Source organism: Festucalex cinctus, chromosome 15, assembly GCF_051991245.1.
Source record: "Festucalex cinctus isolate MCC-2025b chromosome 15, RoL_Fcin_1.0, whole genome shotgun sequence".
Classification (NCBI taxonomy): domain Eukaryota; kingdom Metazoa; phylum Chordata; class Actinopteri; order Syngnathiformes; family Syngnathidae; genus Festucalex; species Festucalex cinctus.
The window spans coordinates 13,861,559-13,882,405 of NC_135425.1; the positions used below are offsets into that span (position 1 = coordinate 13,861,559).

At 42.4% G+C, this 20,847-nt stretch overlaps 2 protein-coding genes across 9 annotated transcripts in view; one reads left to right on the top strand and one right to left on the bottom strand.

The window, feature by feature from the left end:
- On the bottom strand, positions 1–11,904 carry ark2n (arkadia (rnf111) N-terminal like PKA signaling regulator 2n). Of its 4 annotated transcripts, none has more exons than XM_077497997.1 (5): positions 11,656–11,904; positions 8,660–9,520; positions 1,602–1,772; positions 1,140–1,254; positions 1–348 (listed from the first exon to the last, which is right to left on the bottom strand). In XM_077497997.1, the coding sequence occupies exons 2-5, from the start codon at positions 9,453–9,455 to the stop codon at positions 141–143; spliced, it is 1,290 nt and encodes a 429-aa protein (XP_077354123.1). In that variant the 5' UTR covers positions 9,456–9,520; positions 11,656–11,904; the 3' UTR covers positions 1–140. The 4 variants fall into 4 exon arrangements, with proteins under 4 accessions (XP_077354123.1, XP_077354122.1, XP_077354125.1 ...); XM_077497996.1 differs by lacking the exon at positions 11,656–11,904 and adding an exon at positions 10,210–10,437; XM_077497999.1 differs by lacking the exons at positions 1,602–1,772; positions 11,656–11,904 and adding an exon at positions 10,210–10,436.
- camsap1a (calmodulin regulated spectrin-associated protein 1a) overlaps positions 11,461–20,847 on the top strand; it is a 17,941-nt gene continuing 8,554 nt past the window's right edge. The window contains exons 1-12 of one of the 5 annotated variants that reach the window (XM_077497990.1): positions 11,461–11,857; positions 13,531–13,709; positions 16,623–16,885; positions 16,971–17,132; positions 17,207–17,287; positions 18,369–18,401; positions 19,180–19,321; positions 19,405–19,544; positions 19,700–19,796; positions 19,883–20,006; positions 20,099–20,184; positions 20,745–20,826. In XM_077497990.1, the coding sequence (XP_077354116.1) occupies positions 13,532–13,709; positions 16,623–16,885; positions 16,971–17,132; positions 17,207–17,287; positions 18,369–18,401; positions 19,180–19,321; positions 19,405–19,544; positions 19,700–19,796; positions 19,883–20,006; positions 20,099–20,184; positions 20,745–20,826 (1,388 nt within the window). In that variant the 5' untranslated portion in view covers positions 11,461–11,857; position 13,531. Of the gene's footprint in view, positions 11,858–13,530; positions 13,710–16,622; positions 16,886–16,970; positions 17,133–17,206; positions 17,288–18,368; positions 18,402–18,460; positions 18,981–19,179; positions 19,322–19,404; positions 19,545–19,699; positions 19,797–19,882; positions 20,007–20,098; positions 20,185–20,744; positions 20,827–20,847 lie in introns of those variants that run through there. The other 4 variants (XM_077497988.1, XM_077497989.1, XM_077497991.1 and 1 more) reach the window with 4 other exon arrangements.

Genomic DNA, 20,847 nt, shown 5'->3' on the forward strand with positions numbered 1-20,847 from the left:
AAAAAAAAAAAAAAAAATCACGTCAACAGAATGGCTTCCATACACAATTGTTCAAAAACGGGTAAAAACAAACTCCGGGAAGGCAAAAGTGACCACGAGGAAGAGTAAGGGTATTTTCAGTGTGAGAGGTTTTTTTTTTGTTACTGTAAATGTTTTTGTCCGCTGCTCTCCTCGTCCAGGGTGAGGTCGACCACTTCCGGCGGGGACACCCAATTGGACTGAGGGGAGACGCATGTCCACAGTTGAGGCTGTAGGCGCGTCGTCGTGCTGCCGGCGGACCGTTCTGCCGAGTGGTCGCCCTTCCAGGAGGATAAGCTTTTGATCACGCCACCGCAAGGGTGGCCGCACCTTCAACAAACACACACAAAAAAATATGTTGACGACTTTGATTTTCATTTTGGATTTGTTTTGGCAACACAAAAAAAAAAAAAAGAAATTTGACAAGGAGCTGTGTTCCTTTCCTGTCCGCCAAACATTTAGCATGTAGTTAACTGTTGTGACCTCAGGTTAGCGGCTAGCTGTCAAAGGGCTAACCGTTAGCCAGTGCTTGCGCGTCAGCTGTAGCCGTAGCATCTAGTGTACAAATGTGTGTTACAATACGTTTGAACTCACGCAGGAAGGCTACTTTACTTATTTAGCCATTTTCAGCAGTAAAAAGTTATTTTTTTTTAATCTATAATTAATTTGATATTTTCATTCTTTTTCATGTAAAATTGGTACCTTTAAAAATGCATTTTGCAACTTGTTGTCAACTGAAAATGTTCTCAGGGCTCAGATAACAACCAATCACTGCTCAGCTTGTGACTGTCACATGGCCAAACCCAGAAAACCGGTGAGCCTTGATTGGTCGTCATTTTCAGTCAACAATAAATGGCAAAATGTGTTTTAAAAGTTAAGTGGACATGAAAATGTATTTCTCTCTTTCTCTTTTCTTATTTTCTTGGATTTGTTTGTTATAGAATTATTTGAGTGATTCACTAAATAGTTTCAGGCTTACACTATTTACCATTTAGATCACAGAGTCGATACGAATTTTCTTTAATGACGACAGCATAACTTTGATTTCCATAATTTCCTGAGAGACAAGGGTCTCGATTACAAAAACAAAATAAAAAATAAAGACCAACTTGCATGCTTACCGCGTGTTCTCCTGCACGCCCACAATCTCCACTTCGCTGTCAGTAGATGCGATGCTAATCTGACCCTTGAGTTGACGCCCGTCCTTGTTGTGCGACGTCTCCGCCTCCACGTGGCCTGAGATAAAAACAAACACAAAACAAATCACCACTTTGTGGAGAACGAAGAGCCGGGGCTTCAGGTCTTGCAGCTGCAAGACGCGGGTGCGTTTGTCTGTAATAAAAGCCGGCTGCTTAAAAGGAAGCATCACATCGGACAAAACGCTAATTGTGGACTTCATTTCCAGCATTTTCTTCCACCTTTCCAACAACGCCCGTGTGAATTTGTGTAGGGAGAAAGCACCAGAGAGGCAGCAGATCGAGACGTCTTGCCAAGATGGAACGCCAGAAAGTTTAAAAGTCCAGTTTTGACTGAAGAGGAGGAGCAGGAAGACGAAAAAACGTCAGCCAGGGTTTGTAACTGACCTGCCACGGAGCTCAGAGCTCTTATACACCCGGAGCGAGCCGCCATATCCTGGCCTCTGAGTGTTTCTAGCTCGCGCTTTATCACGCTGGGCTGGACTTTCTCCACTTTCATACTCTCCTGGTTAGAATCAGTGTCTGAAATATCATAGTGACCCACTACTGGAGGCCCGTCTGCGGAGGACAGAGAGAACACTTCATTATTTAAAACAAGGCTCGGAAATGAACAGAGGGATTGGCTGCAGCTGTCCAACTTGAGACTCTGCCACCAAAAAAAAAAAAAAAAAAAAAAGGCTTTTGCCATCATTTAAGACCTCTGACAATCATCTTTGATTGGCTCCATGAGGATTTTCCAGTAGGGGAGTGTTAGAGGAGGAGTAGTTTGTTTGGTTTTTAATGCATTTTTATAGAGATACTTGACTCATTGAACCATTTGCTGCAGTCAAAAGTTAATATTTTGTCCAGAATACATGTGATAACATTATTTTTCATGTACAATTAATACTTTAAAAAACAATTTTTTTCCACATCACCTGTGCTGACTAAGTAGATAACGACCAATCATGGCTCACCTGTTTTCTGGGTTTGGTCAGCAGACTGAGTCATGATTGGTCGTTACCTACTTCCTCAGCACAGGTGATGTCATCTTAAGATTTTTAAAGGTATTAATTGTGCATGAAAAATAATGATAGTTATCAAATTCATTCTTGACAAATTAACTTTTTACTGCTGAAAATGGCTCAACGAGTCAAGTATCCCTTTAATGGTTCATTTTCCATGTAGTAGTGTGGCAACTATGGGGTATATGCCACGGAAGAGGCGGGACATGATTTTTGCACATCAGTTTATTTCCGGTCCGGGTTGCGAACGCGCAACCGAGGGGCACAAAGTCGGAAGCACAAGTATTTTTGACGCAGCCCACACGTCGCAAACCAAACCGGAAACAAACTGATGTGCAAAAAACAGTCCCGCCTCTTCCTATTCTGACGGTTAAGGTAGTAACAGACGGGAGGATGGCGTAAGGTCATTTTAACTGTCGTCTCAGTGTTGCTGTTCTGTATGAACAGAAAGACACGATATATTGAAGCAAAAAGTCAATTCAGTAAATAATTCGCCTTTTGAGGTAGTATCAGAAAAGGGAACATGCTTGTTGTGTACCCGCTTTTATAACTGCTTGTAAAGCATGATACTTCCACCTTTTGTCCATGTCACTTTCCTGTACAACCAGTACAGAATATTAGTGTTAATATAAAGCAGCAAATTTCCACTCGAGCAGTGTCAACTGAAAATAGTTTTTTCCAAACTTTATTTATGTTGCTGTTATGGCTAACTTTTGTAATGGTAAACTGGACAAAGACGTACAGATACTCGCTCGTTATTTATTCAGTGATGGAGTGCTGTGTGAAAGTGCACACAGTTGCAACAATATCCCATTTGCGGAGTTCTGTCGAAAAGTTCAACTTTGTGTGGTATCTGTATCAAAGAGGCTTTGACAGAAATGTTGAGTTAGTGTTTGCGTGAAATAATACACCTTTTGACCGGAGCCTTTTATGTTTTGTTAGCATTTATTTCTGTTGAAATAACAGCCGCTCACATAAAAACGAGACTGGAATACAGTAGATACAAAACACATCCAAAGAATCTTTTTCAAATGAAAATCAAAACAGCAGTTAGATAAAGGCCAAACAAAAAAGTCGGCAATGTTTGTACTACCCTGGAAATTGGACGCAACTGAACAAATACACCCTGCTGCTAGGCTGACTAGTGTGTGCGTGTGTATGTTGTGAAGGGCCTCTGAATAGCTTCAAATGCCAGGTAGTGGCATTACCAGAGAGCACAAACCTGCCAAGAAAAGGCCAGGTAAGAAGAAGAAAAAAAAAAAAACAGACAACAAAATGTCTGTCCTTAGTGGGTTTTCAAATGCACAAGTGAGAGAAATCTCACACACACGATGCACACATTCTAGAAGAAAAAAAATAAATAAAAGTGCAGTGCTGATGTGTCAGTTAACCGCCTTAAAGCGTCAGAAGCGATGCTAAAGCTGGCAGCCTGGCATGCTTCCTGGTGGCAACTTTGCATTTTACGTTCTATACACGAATAGAACTCGCATGCAAAACGCGTGACACAGTCAACTCTTGGGGGGGGGGGGGGTTACACGTTAAGTCCACAGAAAACAAGTTAGCATCCTACATATAAATATGATTCCTTCATTAATGGGTGAAAGATTGCTGCTTTAAACTGTCACATTACGTCACTGTTGTCAGCGATCAAATGATCCCCCAGATTAGTTTTAGGGGGTGGTAAACATTGTCATGCTCTGTCCTGCTGCTGGTACACATCAAGGAGTATTAGGGCCATGCTGAAAACAAACAAAAAAACATACTATAAGAATGAAGTCATAGATCTCCAGTACAAGAATAAACTAGGGATGGGCGAGTACCGATATCAGGTATCGTACCTAAATTGTGACATAGGAGACCCAATGCCAGCGTTTTAAGAAAGTCTGTTGTACAAAATGAGTCATATTGTCAGGAAAAAAATAGGAGAAAAAAAAAAAAAAAAAAAAAAGTCATATTACAGGACCAGGTACATTTAATAACGTTGCAAGAAAAAGTCAGAACTGGAAGATTTTAATTTTGGAAAACTTAGCACAGTGTGGTAATTGAGAGAGAGAGAAAAAAAGATAGTTGTAAATTGTATTACAAGAAAAAAAACGTAATATTAAAAAGATTGACAAATTAAAACTAGTGTCATTTTGTGTGTGTGTGTGTGTGTGGGGGGGGGGGGGGGGGGGGCATTATGGGAAGAAGAAAAAAATATATAGTACTTGTAAACTTTTGAGACAAAAAGTAGCAAGATTTACCGACGGCAATAAGAATTGACAATTGACCAGAACAAAACTGCAATCAGCACAAATGCACTCAACCTCTTGATACTGCGACTGACTCATAACCGTGTCTTGCTTCTTGACAAAGAAAGTTTTCTTTAACTACTACAACTTCATCTCAGCAATCGTTCAATGTTATACTCTCAACATTACCACTATTCTCAACACTGCAATTTTTTTTCTTTGTGGCCTTAATAACTGGGAATACCTAACTATTTCAGTCACAAGTAAAAGGTCACTCATTTCCCAATATCAGGAGGTTGCAATATGTTTACATATTCATTATAATATAAGCTTCTAAAAATAAATGTCATCTCTGTCCAATTTTCTAGTTACTGTATTACAGAAGTAGCAGCGACTGTGACCCCAAAAAAGCAAAAAATGTAAACATCTCTAGGTAATAAACACAAAGGTATTTTTTAAAAGGCATGGTGTCACCTTCTTAAAACAACTGCCAAAATTGCCTAAGTCTTTTTTGTTGTTGTTGCAAAAATTCGTTTTCTTTTTGACTAAATCATCTCCTCGCGATGCAAACGGTTCCATTTTGTGTGTTTCCTGAAAATCTGAAAAAATGTGATTTTTACAAGAAGGCGTCAATGTGATTCGGTACGATTCATACTTGCATGTGTAACTCTGTGTATGCGAGTTAGTAAAGCTCTGCCGCTCGAAAAAAGGCCATCACGAGATGTACATGCACAGTGTAAACGTTACTTGAAGTAATAACGCTACGAGGCGGCCAGCTGAATGACAAAGGCACCATGCTATGCGGCTGCCGATACTCCCTGCCCGTGTGTATCGGAATGTGGCGGCTGTATTTTTGTCAGAACGACGCTGTGTAGTGTAAGAGTTACAGGGAGACACGTAGAGGAAGTCATATTCCCAAAGGGGAGGAAACCTTTTTTGGAGAGTAGAGGAAAAAATATATATATATCAAAAGTAGAGAGAATGTTTTGGGTAAATTGACTCGATGGTTGACGAGGTCCATGCAGGTTTGCAAATAATCCCAAGTCTCACAGTGATTCAATGCCAACAGGTAATCCCATCTGGGCGCGTCGTCCTGCCTGATATTAATTTCCACGTGGATGAAATCAGTCAAGTTGCGTCTAAACATTCAAGAGACCAGGATCCGGAACGCCGAGGTTTCCATTCTGAGTGACCGTGTCAGGTAAAATGTTGTTGTTGACAGGAGCGGCGGCGGCGGCGGCGTTGCTCGCTCGCGACAACATGTAGGCGGCCATGGTCTCTGCCGACTCGGACGACGGCAAGAAGGAGCTCGCGGGCGAAGGTCGCGCTCCCTGGGGCGCCGGCGGTTGCTGCTGCCCGCCCTCGGGGCCGTCGCTCGAGCGCTTGGACGAGTCGTCCGAGTCCAGGTGCGCGAGCTTTTCCATCCAGACGCGGAAGCGCTCTTCCGTCTGGCGCTGCATGACGGCGAAGCGCGTCATGGCCTCCTCCAGCACGCTGCTGATGCCGTTCCTGTCCCACGCGCCGCTGTCCAGCAGCCCGTGAATGTGGGCGCCCACTCTGGATCTCTCCGATGCACGTCTGAAGCCAGCTTGAAAGACATTGAGGCCAAGGCTTAAGAACATACAGTGGCAGTAGATTCATGCTTCTTGAGTGGACTTTTTTTTATTTGGTGTTACAAAAGAGAGAATGGACACTTTTTGCTTTCTTGTTTTACGTGCAGACCAGAACTCTTTCATGCTGATGGACTACATCATGCAGTCTGTTTGACGATGTTGAAAAATACGGAAATGGTTGACATCTTCCCTTCATAAGGATCCCTGATGGTTGGCTTTGGAGGCCCGTTTTTGTGGCATGTGAGCTAACCTGTGAGACTTGGACGCTAACAGAGAGCCATCTAAGACGTAAGGTTAGAAGAGGACGAAAACAACTGTTGGGGCAAATAAATAAATAAATAAATAAATGAAGGGAAAAAAAGTGTCATATCACATGCCAACTTCCAAGATCACCCAAGAACCAACATATAAGCGAGCATAAAAATCCTCTAAATATCTCACTACAACCACAGTTATCATGACTTCCAGAGCTACAAGCCTACAACTGTAAATTATCTATGGAAATAAAAATCCTCACCAAATATATAAAAGCACAACTACACACCATTTTTGGACACTCTACATTCCATGGGTAAAAACTAATTTCCTCTGCTCTGAGATGTACCCCAATCAAGTGTCCCACCTTCAGTTGACGCTTTGTTTAAATCACAGGCGGTGCAACTTTTTGTGTCGTCGACGTGATCTTCAAAATGGCAGACGTGGCATCAGTAAAAGCTCAAGATGAGGGGGTAGTTTTTGGAAAAAGCCAAAGTCGAAGCCGAAGTACAGGCAAACAAGATGACAGACTAGAAGACAGACAGGGTCCAAGGAGAAACCAATAGTGGTATCTTGACTCACGAGTACAAATTGTTCTGTGACCAAGCTCATAACTCAATTTACCCGTACATGAAAGCTAATTTTCCCTATTGAAATTAATTGAAATGCCATTCATCTGTTCAATCCCTCAAACATTTTGGGGGATTTTAATAGACAAAAGAAATTGTAGCCAAAAACAAGAGAAAATTCATAAATAAACTACTTGTAAAACGTATTTGTAATACTGTACATATTGTAGTATCCATGCACTGTATGTGTACTTTTAAGGGGCATGGTCTAGTAGTGAGTGATGTCAACAGCTTTTGTGAGCGGAGGATTGGGTGATTATTTGATTGGGAATTGTGACAAATTTCAGGTCGTTCGTTGGCAATCAGCTGTTTAGTCGATTTGACGTGTCAGAAATGTGTGTGACAACCGCCAATCAGAGTGAGCCTTTTCCTTCCCTAATTTTGTTTGTAAGTCGAAGCAAACAGGAGTAAGTGGTAAACACAAAACTAACGTTCAGCTTGCTGAGGGCAACGAAATTGTACAAACTTCCCGAGGATTACTCTATTTTGATGAGGGAAGTTTCTCACCGACGGTTGTTTGGCGGTATCTCTAAAACGACAGGGAGCAAATTAAGCCGATGTATAAATTAGGTCAATGGGCAAATCAATCACTGGACGAAGTAACACCACACAAATGCTGATGTGGAAAGCATGAAAATGAAAGCGGAGTCTGCACAGCCCTCCTTTTAAATTAAGCTAGCACTCATTTATACATTATATGTAAGGTATAACAACCACCATGCAAATAAACACCTCACCCCTAACGGATACCTCTCTGCAGTTGAGTAGATAAAATAAACCCATGTCTGCGAGCTACTACGTGAGGAGTTATAGGAACTTGGTAGGAGTACAATGTACACAAAGAAAATATATGAAAATATATGGCCGCCATGGTGACACTCCTATTCACCAACATAATGACCTTAAAATGAACCCATTAACACCTTTCCACCTGCACTCCAAGGCCAAACAAGTTGTCTGGAGTTAAGACTCACAATGAACTCACACAAGCAAGCAGCGTCTATTTACAGCAAACGACTCGCTCGATCAACTGCAGCCTGGGTGACAACTGTTGCTTCCGAGAAATGAAGACCCTCTGAGGCGTAGACGCAGCATGCACGGCGTGCGTTTTTGACGACCAGTGGTCCGACGGGAACATTGCGTCAGGACAAATTAATGGCCGCAACCTTCTAGCGTGGAGATTGGATGTCATGATGTAAGTGAAGAAAAACAACAGGTGACTGATCAAATCAAAAAGACAATGCTTGGTTTGATAAGACCAATTTTTCATGAACGCTGTGACATGTCGTCACTAGTTATGGAGTATGAGAAATGTTCACATCATGCACACCACTTCCTCGCCATACTTTTTACCCAATAGGCCAGGGGTGAGCAAAGTTTGGCCTGCCACACTATATAACCCAGTGAGCGTTTATAACGTCAAAGTTGCTTTGATATTGTTGCATTTATAGCAAATTATTGTATTATTAAAACATGTTTCTCAGTGACTCACAAAGTGTGATATGTGGGCTCTTTCTAATGGTCTGCAAAAGAACACTTCAAATATTTTTACAATAATTTAAAAAATATATGTTAACGCTTGTCCGTGGTGTGTCAAATTTAGAAGATATTTAATTATCCTTTACAGGGAGATTAACGATGAACTGTGGTGCTTGAGCTCAAAAGGTTTGCCCACCCCTGAGATAAACTCTACTGGTGAGTAGGTGGATTTACCTGGAATATCTGTTTTGATTGTCTTGCTGCCTCCGGAAGTGTCGTCATCGTCGTCGTCAGAGGAGCTGGTGCTGGAGTCGCACGTAAGCTCGCTGTCGCTGGTACTGCTGTCCTGCAGCAGGTTGTATTTCTTCCGCGCCGCCGCCTCGCGCTTCTGTCGCAGCAGGCGCATGCGCTCCTTGTGTTTCTGGCTGCGGTGGCCTTTCGCCTTGGCCTGCTTGCCGTTGATCTGCTTCTCTGGCCCGGCCACCCCTGCCGCCGCGGGCTGACAGCGGTTCTTTTTCGCCGCCATCGCGTTGGGCGGCGCCTCGCTTTCCGATCGCGACCGCCGGGATTTCCTCCCGCTGGGTTGCCGATCGGCTTCCTTGCCGGGGTCGGCTTCCATTTTGGTTTCAGTCTCCTCTCCGGCGCCTTCGGCCCCCGAGGAGAGTGTGTCAGAGTCTGCCAAGTGGCCGCTAGATGAGGGGGAGAGCATGCATGGATTGGAGGAGTCGCTCTCGTAGATGTGACGAGTGGCCGGTTTCTCGCTCCCCGTCGAGGCCTGCTGCGACTCGGGGGAGTCTCTGCGGAGCTCCTTCATCAAACAGGGCATAGAGAGAAGACTCTGCTCACCCTCCGTGTGCAACGGGCTGTCATCGTCCTTATCTCTTGGTGGGGAGCTGGTACTCGTGGTGGTCTCGGTTTTTAGATGTTCATCCTGGACAGATGTCGCAGCTGATTGTGCTTCGTCGAGGCGCTCGGAGGGACACTCTGCATCAACAAATTCCTCTGCCTTCTCCGAATCAGCCATCTTCATGCCAGTTTAGCAAAATGCCCTATGGTCCAACAAATGTGGACCAAGGTGCCTCAACAGGCACTCACCTGCAAAGGAGAAAGATTACGTCATCAATATCAATGCTGTTAGCAGCTTGCTGTTCAACATAACATACCTCAAGTGTCCAATTAAAGCTAGTTATTTTGTTTAAAAAAAAAAAAAAAAAAAAAAAAAAAGACACTCAAAGAAGCACGAAACCAAGTTTCAGTCATTTTGACTACCCTACCGTAAAATTATCCATGCGTCATAAAAATAATACTCCAAACAACAAACAAAACTGAGTTGTAGCGGTAGAAACTTAAGTTAATTTCGGTTTTGAAATTCTCATGAGCCGCCTGTATGTGAATCATTCTCCGTGTATATTTGTAAATGCCCGCTAAGTCTTCCCAAGTCCACATTAAGCCGGGCGAGTAACCCGAGTCATCCACTTGTGCCAGAATGAATGACTTAGCTAGTTGATGCTCGTTGCGGCTCGCTGGCCAGCTAGCCAAAAACCAACAGAGCCTAACGATGGCTAGCTGGAGGACACGCAAAGAAAGCTTAGACTCGGTTTCAAAGTTGCACACGAACTTGGCAAAAGGAAAAGTAGTCACCGAAAATATTCATTGCGCAAGGCCACTGTATAACGTAGCAGCCACGTCCTCAAATGCAACCGAGGAGTTCCAAGCGACACCGTAGCTGCAGTCAATTTAGCTCAGTGTAGCTAACTTAGCAATCGACTGCGACTGTTACTTACCACGGTGTTAATGAGCTCCTTTTCCCGGCGCCAGACTCCTCATCATCTTCGTGCGTTTGTTCCTTCTACGGGCCGCGAAGCAATGTTCATCTAATACTAACAAACTGTCAAACCTAGGCACAAATGGATGTACAGTATTTTGTGGCGCAGTGCGCTCACCCGTTCGCGAGCGGTCTGGTGGCGTAGCATTTAGCTGTTAGCTAAATGTTTATTTTAAAATGTCTGCGTCGGCCTCACAAAGCATAAACGTCACTTCCCGGCTACTACGGGGGATACAGCGCCCTCATACGTCGAGAGTCACACACTGCTGGAGGCATACAAAAATTTAAACATTGTGTCCAAAACATATTAATGTGGCCTTCTTATTACTCGACATTGTTCAGCAAAATAAATAAATAAATAAATAAATGAAAATCACATTTTGCCATTTCCCTCCCCTGTGCATAAAAAATCCCATTCAAAGAAACAAAACGCCTGAACAAGAAACCGAGTGCAAGAACACTTTTTTTTATGCATGTTTAACTCATTCACTGCCAGTCATTATAGAAATTTTTTACATTTCCAATACTCACGTGATATTACATTCAATAATTATATATAAACCGAATCTACCAAATAACAGAATAGACTCCCTACTTTTTGTCCCGTCCCGTTCTTTTATAATTGACAGCAGAAAAATGTAGGTTTGCCAAAATACAGCCATTTCTCCCATGGACTCTGAAATTTCCTATAAAATGGGGCAATGATGTCATCTACCGGTGGTTGGGCATCAGTAAAGTTGTTTCCAAGTTTGATATTTACAGTGGAGCATGCTCAGATTCGCCCCCATTTAGCACCGCTCTAAAAAATACAATTGACAAGTATACTTGTCAAAGGCAGTGAATGAGTTAATAAAATATTATAATATTATAGATTATATTTGTCCTGCATGCCTTGGGAGGCGCTCTTGAGCAATGTCTGCCATCCAGTGGCGAACACTAGTACAAGTAAAAACTCCTCAGCTGCATGAAACGTTTTTACTTTCAAAATTTAATCCAGGGTCACTCCAAGTGTGGGCGCAAGATACACAGTTGTCTGTCTTATTTGCACATTTTTTTCATCGATCATCGTCAAACACGCATAAAGTATTTAATCAAATCTCTGAATTCTCATAAATCATAACAGGAATCCATCTAAACACATGACTGGTGCTGGTCATCATCTGTCTGTCTTTACCGGCCTCCATCGCCCCCAAGCAGGCCAACAGTTGTACCGCACCCGTGTTTGCTGGAAGACTCTGCTCTCCCGTCCCCATAGAGACAACTGCTATCCGTTTATACTCCCTCCCACCCTCAGCAGCAGTGATGCCAGCGAATTTGAATTAGCGGCGTAGGGACATTAGTTGTGCTTTTCCCTCGAATACCGACCTCGCGTGGTTTGCCAAACGGATTTGGTTTCATTTATTACCGTGGGATTAACCGGCGTTATCCTGAGAGGCCGGAGAGATTTGTGTCGCGCTGGGCGGGGAGGAGTAGTGAGGAGTAGTGCAGTGTTTGAAGGAATCTTTCGTCTCCTCCGTCATCTCACCACTCGCCCCAGCCGCCAGTATGCTCCTGTAACAACCACAGACGGGTACACGCGCGGAGACGGAGCCAATGTGCCCGTAAAGGTGAGCTGCTGCTTCTTTTGGGGGGCCTTGAAATCATGTCGGTCGTTCGCCGCCTTTCACCGGTCAACCTGTCTCGAGAAGGCTAATGACAGCAACATGCTAACTGCGCTTCATTTCAATTGAACCTAATAAATCACAATACATTTCTTTTCTTTTTTTTTTTTTTTACGGTGCCAATTTTCCTATTAAGGAGATACAGCCACCACCACCTGGTCAGAGTATGAAAAAAATGTATTTTTTTTCTTGTGTAATTTGTATACATTTTTGACAGGCCTTTGCTTGTGTGGGTTCTGATACGTCACGCCCTCACCTGCACGCAGGAGACAATAATTAGGCATTATTTGTATTAATCAAATTATTAATTTAAGTGTAACAGTGGACGAGTTGTTTGCACAGCCATCTCACGAATATTGACATGCTTGTTGCGCTCTCTGGTCCATAAAGAAAATCTGAGATGAACGGAAAATTATTGGTTGGTTTCACAGATTGATTTGTATGACCTACCTACAAAGTACACACGCTGGTTTGGATGTTAGGAGTAGTAACATAATTAAATACAGTGATTAAGCCATCCACCAATGGAAATAAAAATGAATAAATACAGAAATAAATACCATTGACTGAAAATTCATCTAGCAGTTAGCACATTCATCTCACAGTTCTCAGGTTGAGGGTTTAAAATGTTCTTGTGTGGAGGGTTCTCACGTTCCAAAGCATGCATATTAGGTCCATTAAAGACTCTAAATTATCCTTAGCGTGCAGTCAAGGGTGTACTGTTGAAAGTAGAATATAGAGGATGGATGGATGGATGTAATTTACCTAAGATATTGCAAATTTAATTTTTGCATTTTCTAACCTTATTGCATTACTTACACCCAGAGGTCAGAGTAGAGACGTGACAAGATTTCCCCCAAATTATAATCTGTCAAAATAGTGAATCTGGTTGGAATGGCCACTTCAGACTGAATCCCACACACTAATATTTTTTTAAAATCGGAGGATTATTCCCACAGAACTGGACTTTTGTGCATGGGTGGAGAGGAAAATGGCTTTTTTGGGGAACATTTCTGGTTATTCTTGCCTATAGAAAATCTGGTTGAGTGCAACGGTGCAACTTAATTAGTTTTCAAAATATCACCTCTGTGCTACTCTACTTGGGGAACCCCTTCTCTAATTGGCTGACGAGTTTGAGCTAGAAATATCCACCAATATGATCATACTTAATTCCAAAGTGTTCTCACAGTCACAAGTCAACACGTCAAAATGGTGTCACTTGCCCTAAAAATAGACTTAAATAGCGCAAAATGGTACAGTATGTGCAGTAGAATAGGTTTTTAACAAAAATAATAAATTGCTTTTTTTTCTTGAATGTATTACTTATGGAGAATTTCATAATGTACATTCCTTGTTTTTGTTTTTTTTGTTTTTTGTTTTTTTAGCACGAGCCACGTTGCTAGTAAAAGTAAATTACATTTGTGTTTATCATAAGCAAGCCTTCATTCCTAAACCAAACGATTTACAGAAGGCTGATGACTCAAGTCCACCTCTGGTTACAGCTCTCATCATTTATGTTTTATTGTTTGACATATACTGTATATGTAAATTGCTTTTAGCCAAGAAAAACAACAACAGCAATAAAACAATATTGTGCTACATATTTGTAATTGTTGCAGCATGGACGTGGAGGTGAGTGCCGGGCAGGGGGACAGCACCAGGAGGAGAGCAGTGGAAGATGTTGATGTAGGAGGAGGAGGCGTGGAAGTTCTTGTGGTACCGCAGGAGCTGTACGACTCTGCCAGGGCCAAAATAGAAGCAAATCTCAGATGGCTGCTGGCCAAAGCTTATGGCATTGGTAAGACGTCCTCTTGTGCTTTCGCTCCTCAGGCTTTTTACGCTCACAACGGCATGGCATGTGATTGCATTATTTGGCAATTTACTGGATTATAAGACATGGTCATTGAACCTGACAAATAGCATTGACTCAGCGGATATGTTGCGGATATGACAGGCCCACCACATTGGGTTGGTGTAGAGAAACCACAACAGATAATGGACTCAAATGGACCATTTGCCTTTGGTTAGCTTTCAGATATCCATTTAGCCATCCATTTTCTATATGACTTCATTAGGATATGAATTCAGGTTAGTTGCCAGTCAATTGTAGGGCACACATAGCAAAAAAAAAAAAATTACACTTACACTATTTCACACCTGTAAGCAATTTAGAGTGCAATAAACTGAAGCTGACCTTATGCTGCATTCGAGGATGGTCGGAAGTTGGACTTTTTCCGAGTTCAAACCAGGAAGTGTGTACAGGAACTCCCCGTTGAACTCGGAAATTCCACTTGCGAAGTCGGAAGAAAAAAAGGACCCCGACTTCACCGGCGGACTACAATGTGACATCACTCTGAATGGCAAAACACAATTTACTCGAGTATAAAACTAGATAGCTTTCTTCATTCATAAATATTCAACATGACGCCACGTAACGCAACGTACGTGACAGTATTGCCGCTATCTCCCTGCATGAAATTATACGGTCAACTACTTAACTGTATGGAATGCTTATGAAATAAGATTAAAACTATAAACGAAGCAAAATTGCAAAAATTTAAGTTTTCTAGAGATCAAAATGAGTTTTGAGGACCAAAATAAAAAACAGTTGATCACTATCCGCCATTTTGGTTGTTTACGTTCGCCTCGAACGCTTTCAGGTCGGACCTGGGAAAAACCAACTCGGATATATCCAAATTCTGACCATCCTCGAATGCATCAATAGGCGAGGAAAATTCGGTACCTCACACAGGTGGAACTCAGATGACTGCCGGCCAATCGAAGAGGCTTCCCTCATTCCCATTAAAATCAGGGCGGCGCACATAGTCCTTGAAATTGCGGAATCAGAAATGTACTCGCTGTGATCTGTGTATGAGATCGATGCTGGCAATGTGCATTTATGTGAGATATTTTTTTTCTCTTTGTTTTGTTTTTTTCCTTGCAGTGATACAAGTTGGCTGTGGTAAATATTTTCAAAGAACTAGAATTTAATCCGGTGCTAACAAAGCTACAGTAGGGTCTTAATGCTCCGGGCAGACATTCATGCTCGCCTCTCATGATGTGCCAAAAGCTTTTATACACAGGTCACTAGCCTTGCCAGCACCACTCCCTGCACTGAAACTGCTCCACATCACCAGGCTGTGTGCTCATATATGGAAACTACCCCTTCCCTTCGAAGTGGGTTTTTGTGTCACTCTGTGCGACTACCCTCAGATGGGGGAGTGTGAGCTTTGGGTCAGTCATCAGTCATTAAAAAAAAAAAAAACAGTCTGAATACTAGTGCTTCCTGGGTTGGTTAACTTGCTATGCAATATTGCGTTATGCATCTCCTAACATCACCTTACTAAAGATTATTTAGTTTTCAGCTATGTTATAATATCGTGAATGGTCAGATTCTAGGTGAAGGCCCACTCCTGTATGCCACTGTGCAGATCAGATGCCCTGTAATAAACACAACCCCTGCAGACCATCCTTTAATCTGATTGGTTCATCCTGACGTCAGCTATGTCTGCTGCACAGAGGAGCAACTTCCCTTGTTTTCCTTCTTTGCTCACACAATATATTGAGTGTGCTAAAATTAGTGTCTCAGAACCCAATAGCAGCTACTATTTTCAACTTTGTACTTGGAGGGTTTCATTACATGCATTGTTTGATGAGCAAAACAGTTGCAGATGGAAATGAAAGTGATGGTGTGTGTGCGGAAGCCAAAATTCTCTCATTAGATTAAGAAGCAAACACTCTACTGTGGTGTCCTTCTGTACTAGTGAGAATGTCACATGTTTAAGTGATTAATGGGATTGGAAGTAAAGCCACACACCTGCTTGATTGGCCGAGCATTCTTAATCTGAACGATATAGTCTGAGTATATTTCTAATGTATTCAGGTGTATTCTCATTCCATTTCCGGGTATGAGCAACCAGGATTTTTATTTTATTTTTTATTTTTACTCCATTTCTCACAGAAAAGCACCCATTACAAAACGCAAACCCATGATCATGGGGGTTGTGGGTTTTAAACAAGACTGGCAATCCCATCACCATCTCCATGGCAACCAGAAGTGGTATTGAGGGGACAGCTGAGGCTACGGAAGTGGCAGAGCAAAGGAAAGTGGGCTGGAGGGAGGCCAATACAAGTTCCGATGCCCTTTACAAAATGTAGCGTTTTGTTAAATCATATTTGACTTGAAAAAAAAATAATAATAATCAGTCTCGCCCCAAATTGATGCCTCATTCCCTTTGACACTGGCCATCTAAGCTGGCTTTTTCCCCATCTTGCTGTCCTCCGTGTAAATAAGATAAAATCAATACCTCAATCAAAACTGAGCATCTTTGTAAAATAATAAATTAAAATTATATTTTTTAATTAAATTAAATTGTGTTTATTATCATGACACTATTGACTGCCCGTCCACGTGTCTACCAACAAAGTTAGTGTGGATTAGCGTCTTCAAGGTGTACTAAAATAGCCGCCCCACGTCCTGGTGCACGAGCAGGGACAACCGGGCGGGCCGACACAACATCAGCTTCGTAATCACCACTAAGTCTTGTTAGCTTATTGGTTCAAAGACTGCAGGGTTGCTACTTTGCTTTGATGTTTTCCGAGTCGCACCTTAGCCTGTCAAAGGTATTATCTTTCATTGCATCCCAGCAGGGTAACATGAACGTCAATTGATTTGATCGACGAATGATGAACGCATGCTTCTTCCCACCAGACCACATCCCAGAGGACCTAAAAGACCCCTTCTACACAGACCAGTATGAGCAGGAGCACATCAAGCCCCCTGTCATTCACATGCTGCTGTCCGGAGAGATCTACTGCCGGGTGTGCGGACTCATCCTCCGAGCAGAGCAAGCCGCCTCGCTGCGAAGCCATCAGTCTGTGCTCCAGGTCTTGTCCGTTAGGGGAGTCCAAGTGCGCGACTCGGACGATGTGCACATCTCCGCTCTGGATCTCAGCTCGAACCCCGTCAAGATGGTGTGTGGAGGTTTATTTTTGGGGCTGGGAATGTGATTTTTTTTATTATGTATGGTCTTTGTACTTCCTTTTCTTTTGTGTGTAGAGTTGCCACATGCACCTGATCGATGCCCTCATGATGGTCTACACGATGGAGATGATCAGTGTGGAGAAGGTGGTATCCAGTGTCAAGCGCTTCTCCAACTTCAGTGCTTCCAAGGAGCATCCGTCGGACCTGGAAGATGCCATGGTCCTTTGGATCAACATGGTAAAAAGGAGAAAAAACAAGCTGTTGTGTTTGTATTTATGGGTTGATTGTTGTTTTGTTATGGTCAACTAAAGGTGAACACAAAGATGAGAGCTATATCCGAAAAAGAGATGAAGATGAAGCAGCATCTGCTGGACTCACCAAACCATCAGAAGGTAAGTTTTTCCACCGAACAGTTCTCTTGTGTTGACTGATGGAACATTCCCGTCACGGTAAATTTTGGCTGGCGAACACAAGGTCCACCGAATATTCTGTGCTATTGCTATAAAAATATGGAATATACCAAAAGAAAGATTAGTCTCTTCTTTTATTAGGAAAAAAAATATTTATAACCGTTTCCGTTTTGCAGCAATTAGCATTAGAATATAGCTATCATCTTCATGTCAGAAGCTGTATCAGAATCTTGCTCTAGTGCGGGACAAAGTATTTAAAAAAACATATTTATACATTTCTGGGTTTGAATGAGTTAACACAGTTGTCGATTAATTCAATTTATTAATTTTGACCTCTAGCTGCAGCCCTACTCAGGAAGTAACATGATACTTTTACAGACAACCAATAATGAGGCCTTTGATTGAGAAAGGGGGAAATTGCATATTAGGATAGCAGGATCTGACGAGCACTTACAGATCCCAGATCTTAACACAGTGTAAATGAGCTATCCACCGCATTCCCACCAGTGATTACCAGGTTCGCATGACCATGTTTTACCAGTCACATCAAATCATTTGTTAACATGTACTACCATCAGCTCTAACCTTCCCACTTGTCTCAGACTATGTTCACACTGCTGGGTATGATGCCCAATTCAGATTTCTTGTTAGAACTGATCATTTTATGTAGTAGTTCCCATTACAAAAACAAATGTAACTTCTAATGTGGCACACTTTTGACAATTCCAATGATTTTGTGCTTCAAATGACAACACCCCCCCCCCCCCCCCCCAATATATTTATCAGTTGCAAAGCATCTTCATTTCACCATTGACTTAAGAAGAAAAAAAAAAAGTCTGATTTGTACTTTTTAGGTTTGAAGGGAAAAAAATCTGATAGTACGTCACAAAGTGTAAAAAAAAAAAATCCTCATTGTCCTGCATTATGAACATAGCCGTATTTCTGTCTCCATGGTGACTAAGGATAACATGAGTCTGTTATCTGACTCTTGTGTGCTGCTCTTCCTGTTTGTGTCTCCTGCCCACCGCCCAAATATCTTACCCTTGTGCCTCTTGGATGCTAGTCTCCTTCCAAATGGTACTGGAAGCTGGTACCTGTAAGTGTGATTACAAACAGCCTCATTTGTATATATGTGTCTTTGTGGCGTGTGTCAGATTGTGCAACACTTTGAACTGTCAACTCTTTGGAGGATTGGACCAATTATTTTTTTTTTATATCTCACATATTATAAAATGTGAGGGTCCCCACACGACGTGAAAAATAATTGGTAACTTGATGATCAATTTGCATAACTCTGTTGAACAAACATCACATCACACACACAAAGACCTAAGGAAGGGCTATTGTTCACATTAAGCCTTATTATTGGTATGAACTCAGAGAGGATGATGAAGTAGCAACAAGCTCCACTCCATCCACATTTGCATTGATTCACCCATTAACACTTTTTGTTTTGTTTCAGATTTCATCGTCATCATTTTTAGTGAACCCTCTGCAAAATGCATGTAAATGTAACTCATTTTGCTCACAAAGAAGTGACCTGTCTGGAGATGCTCGTCACCTGTCATGCATGTGTGGACCCCACCCAGTCATCTCTCTCCTCTTTCCCCACCAGCCTGACATAGTGCATGCGCTGGCCCATTGTCTGTTGGAGCCTGTGGAATTCTCTCACGTGGTAATGTATCCAACAATCACCAGATAGAGTAGATTGATAGATGCACAATTTTTTTTTTTTTTTTTTTTGGTATGACAAAAGGCATCTTTATAAGAACAAAAGGTGTATATTTTCATTAACATAATTCAGTGTTTATAATAAAAGCAGAGAATAAAAGCATCCATATCAGAATAAAATGTGCAATATTGTGGCTGTTTAGGTGCGCTATCGCAGGGATTACCTCTCAGGTCGGACACTTCAGCACTTCTCCCCGGTGGACGACCTGTGCAAAGACGTGTGCGATGGCGCCGCTCTCCTGGCCCTAATTCACTTCTATTGCCCCGAACTCATCAGACTTGAAGGTATGCTTGAAGCTGTTATCCCACCAGTAATTTTTCAACAGGTAGTGTGTTAATGATGGTCCATTCATCTATCCTAAATGCAGATATTTGCCTGAAGGACGTTGCATCCATAGCTGACAGCATGTACAACATCCATCTACTGAAGGAGTTTGCAAATGAATACCTGAACAAGTGCTTCTTTCTGAAGCCCGAGGACATGCTGTATTGTCCTCCAGTGCTGAGGGTAAGACAATAACACACACAAAAACACCACCAGAGGTCCCACATGTTTTGGAAGACGTGAAAAACAGTTCATGACATTTTCAGTTGCAGATGGATATATGGCAGATGCAGACTAGTTTCCAGATAGCGCCACTAACCTTTCTTTGCCTCATGCAGAATAATATGATGGTGTTCATCGCTGAGCTCTTTTGGTGGTTTGAGATTGTGAAGCCCGACTTTGTGCAGCCCAGGGACCTGAAGGAAATCCAAGATGGTAAAACTTTTAATGACTAAAAAAAAACCTTCAAGGACTGAGAGGCTAGTGTTTCACAAACTAAGGTGTATGCTACATTTTTACAGCAAGAATATTGCTGCAGTCTAAGACCTCTCGATCCCACACGACCCTCGATGTTAACAAACGGAGTTTCCAGACTACATCAAGCGCTGCTGCAATGTTTACCACGCCTTCAAGCCCGGACTTTAGGTACAGTTTGTTTCCAAACAGACTGGTTTATCTTTCATTTGTTGCTATTACTTCACAACTCATTTTATTTCAATTTTCGTTTTCTGTAACAGCACTGTACCAAGCACTTCCAGCTCTCCTCACTCTTTAGTGCCTCTAAGACGGAGACGACAAAGGGGAGTTGAAAACGATGCGACAGGTAATGTATGGTAGTGGCCTGCAGATGTGTATTTAGAATAGGGATGGGCTACTTAAAGGCGGGGTCTTAGGTTTTGACCTAAACAATACAAATCTGACTCCTCCCATGGTTCAACCCCCCACTCTTCTCGTCAACGTTACGCCTATCTTGAGCGACCCCCCCCCGTGATTGGCTGGAGGGGTGAACATTGACTTTCCGCCAGAAACGTCCCTCTTATGGTAAAAAACAACAAAATGGCAAAATATAGGGTGGGGGGGTGTATTTGATGACAAAATCCCCACCACACATTAACAGAAGCCCATAGGTGTTGATTGAGATGGTTTTCATGTGTATACATCCAATGTTTATGAAGTGTTTATTTCTGAGTGAAAACGTAAGACCCCACCTTTAAATGATACAGTTTGGGAATTTGGGGTGCTCTGAGTGATGTCTTCCACCTTGCGGTGAACATCGGTATTACAACATGTTTATTTTGATGGCGGACAGTTGCCCATCCCAGGTTTGGACATTATAGAGTTACGTTATGCTAACGTAAGATTCATGTTGTCTTTGTACCTTAGTGAGGAATCAATGTAGCTCTCTGACACATAAAGATGAGAAGCCCCAGGGTTTGTCACAAGTTTGGCCAGAGAGGAGGCAGAGGTAAACGTTCACATTTTGCTC

What these genes read in the sequence shown, in the direction of transcription:
- ark2n (XM_077497997.1), bottom strand. Translation starts at nt 9,455, where the DNA reads ATGAAGATGGCTGATTCGGAGAAGGCAGAGGAATTTGTTGATGCAGAG. An exon ending in AATCAAAACAGATATTCCAG is followed by an intron (nt 1,773 to 8,659) that starts GTAAATCCACCT and finishes TGTCCTCCGCAG; the next exon opens with ACGGGCCTCCAGTAGTGGGT. An exon ending in GGCGTGCAGGAGAACACGCG is followed by an intron (nt 349 to 1,139) that starts GTAAGCATGCAA and finishes TGTTTGTTGAAG; the next exon opens with GTGCGGCCACCCTTGCGGTG.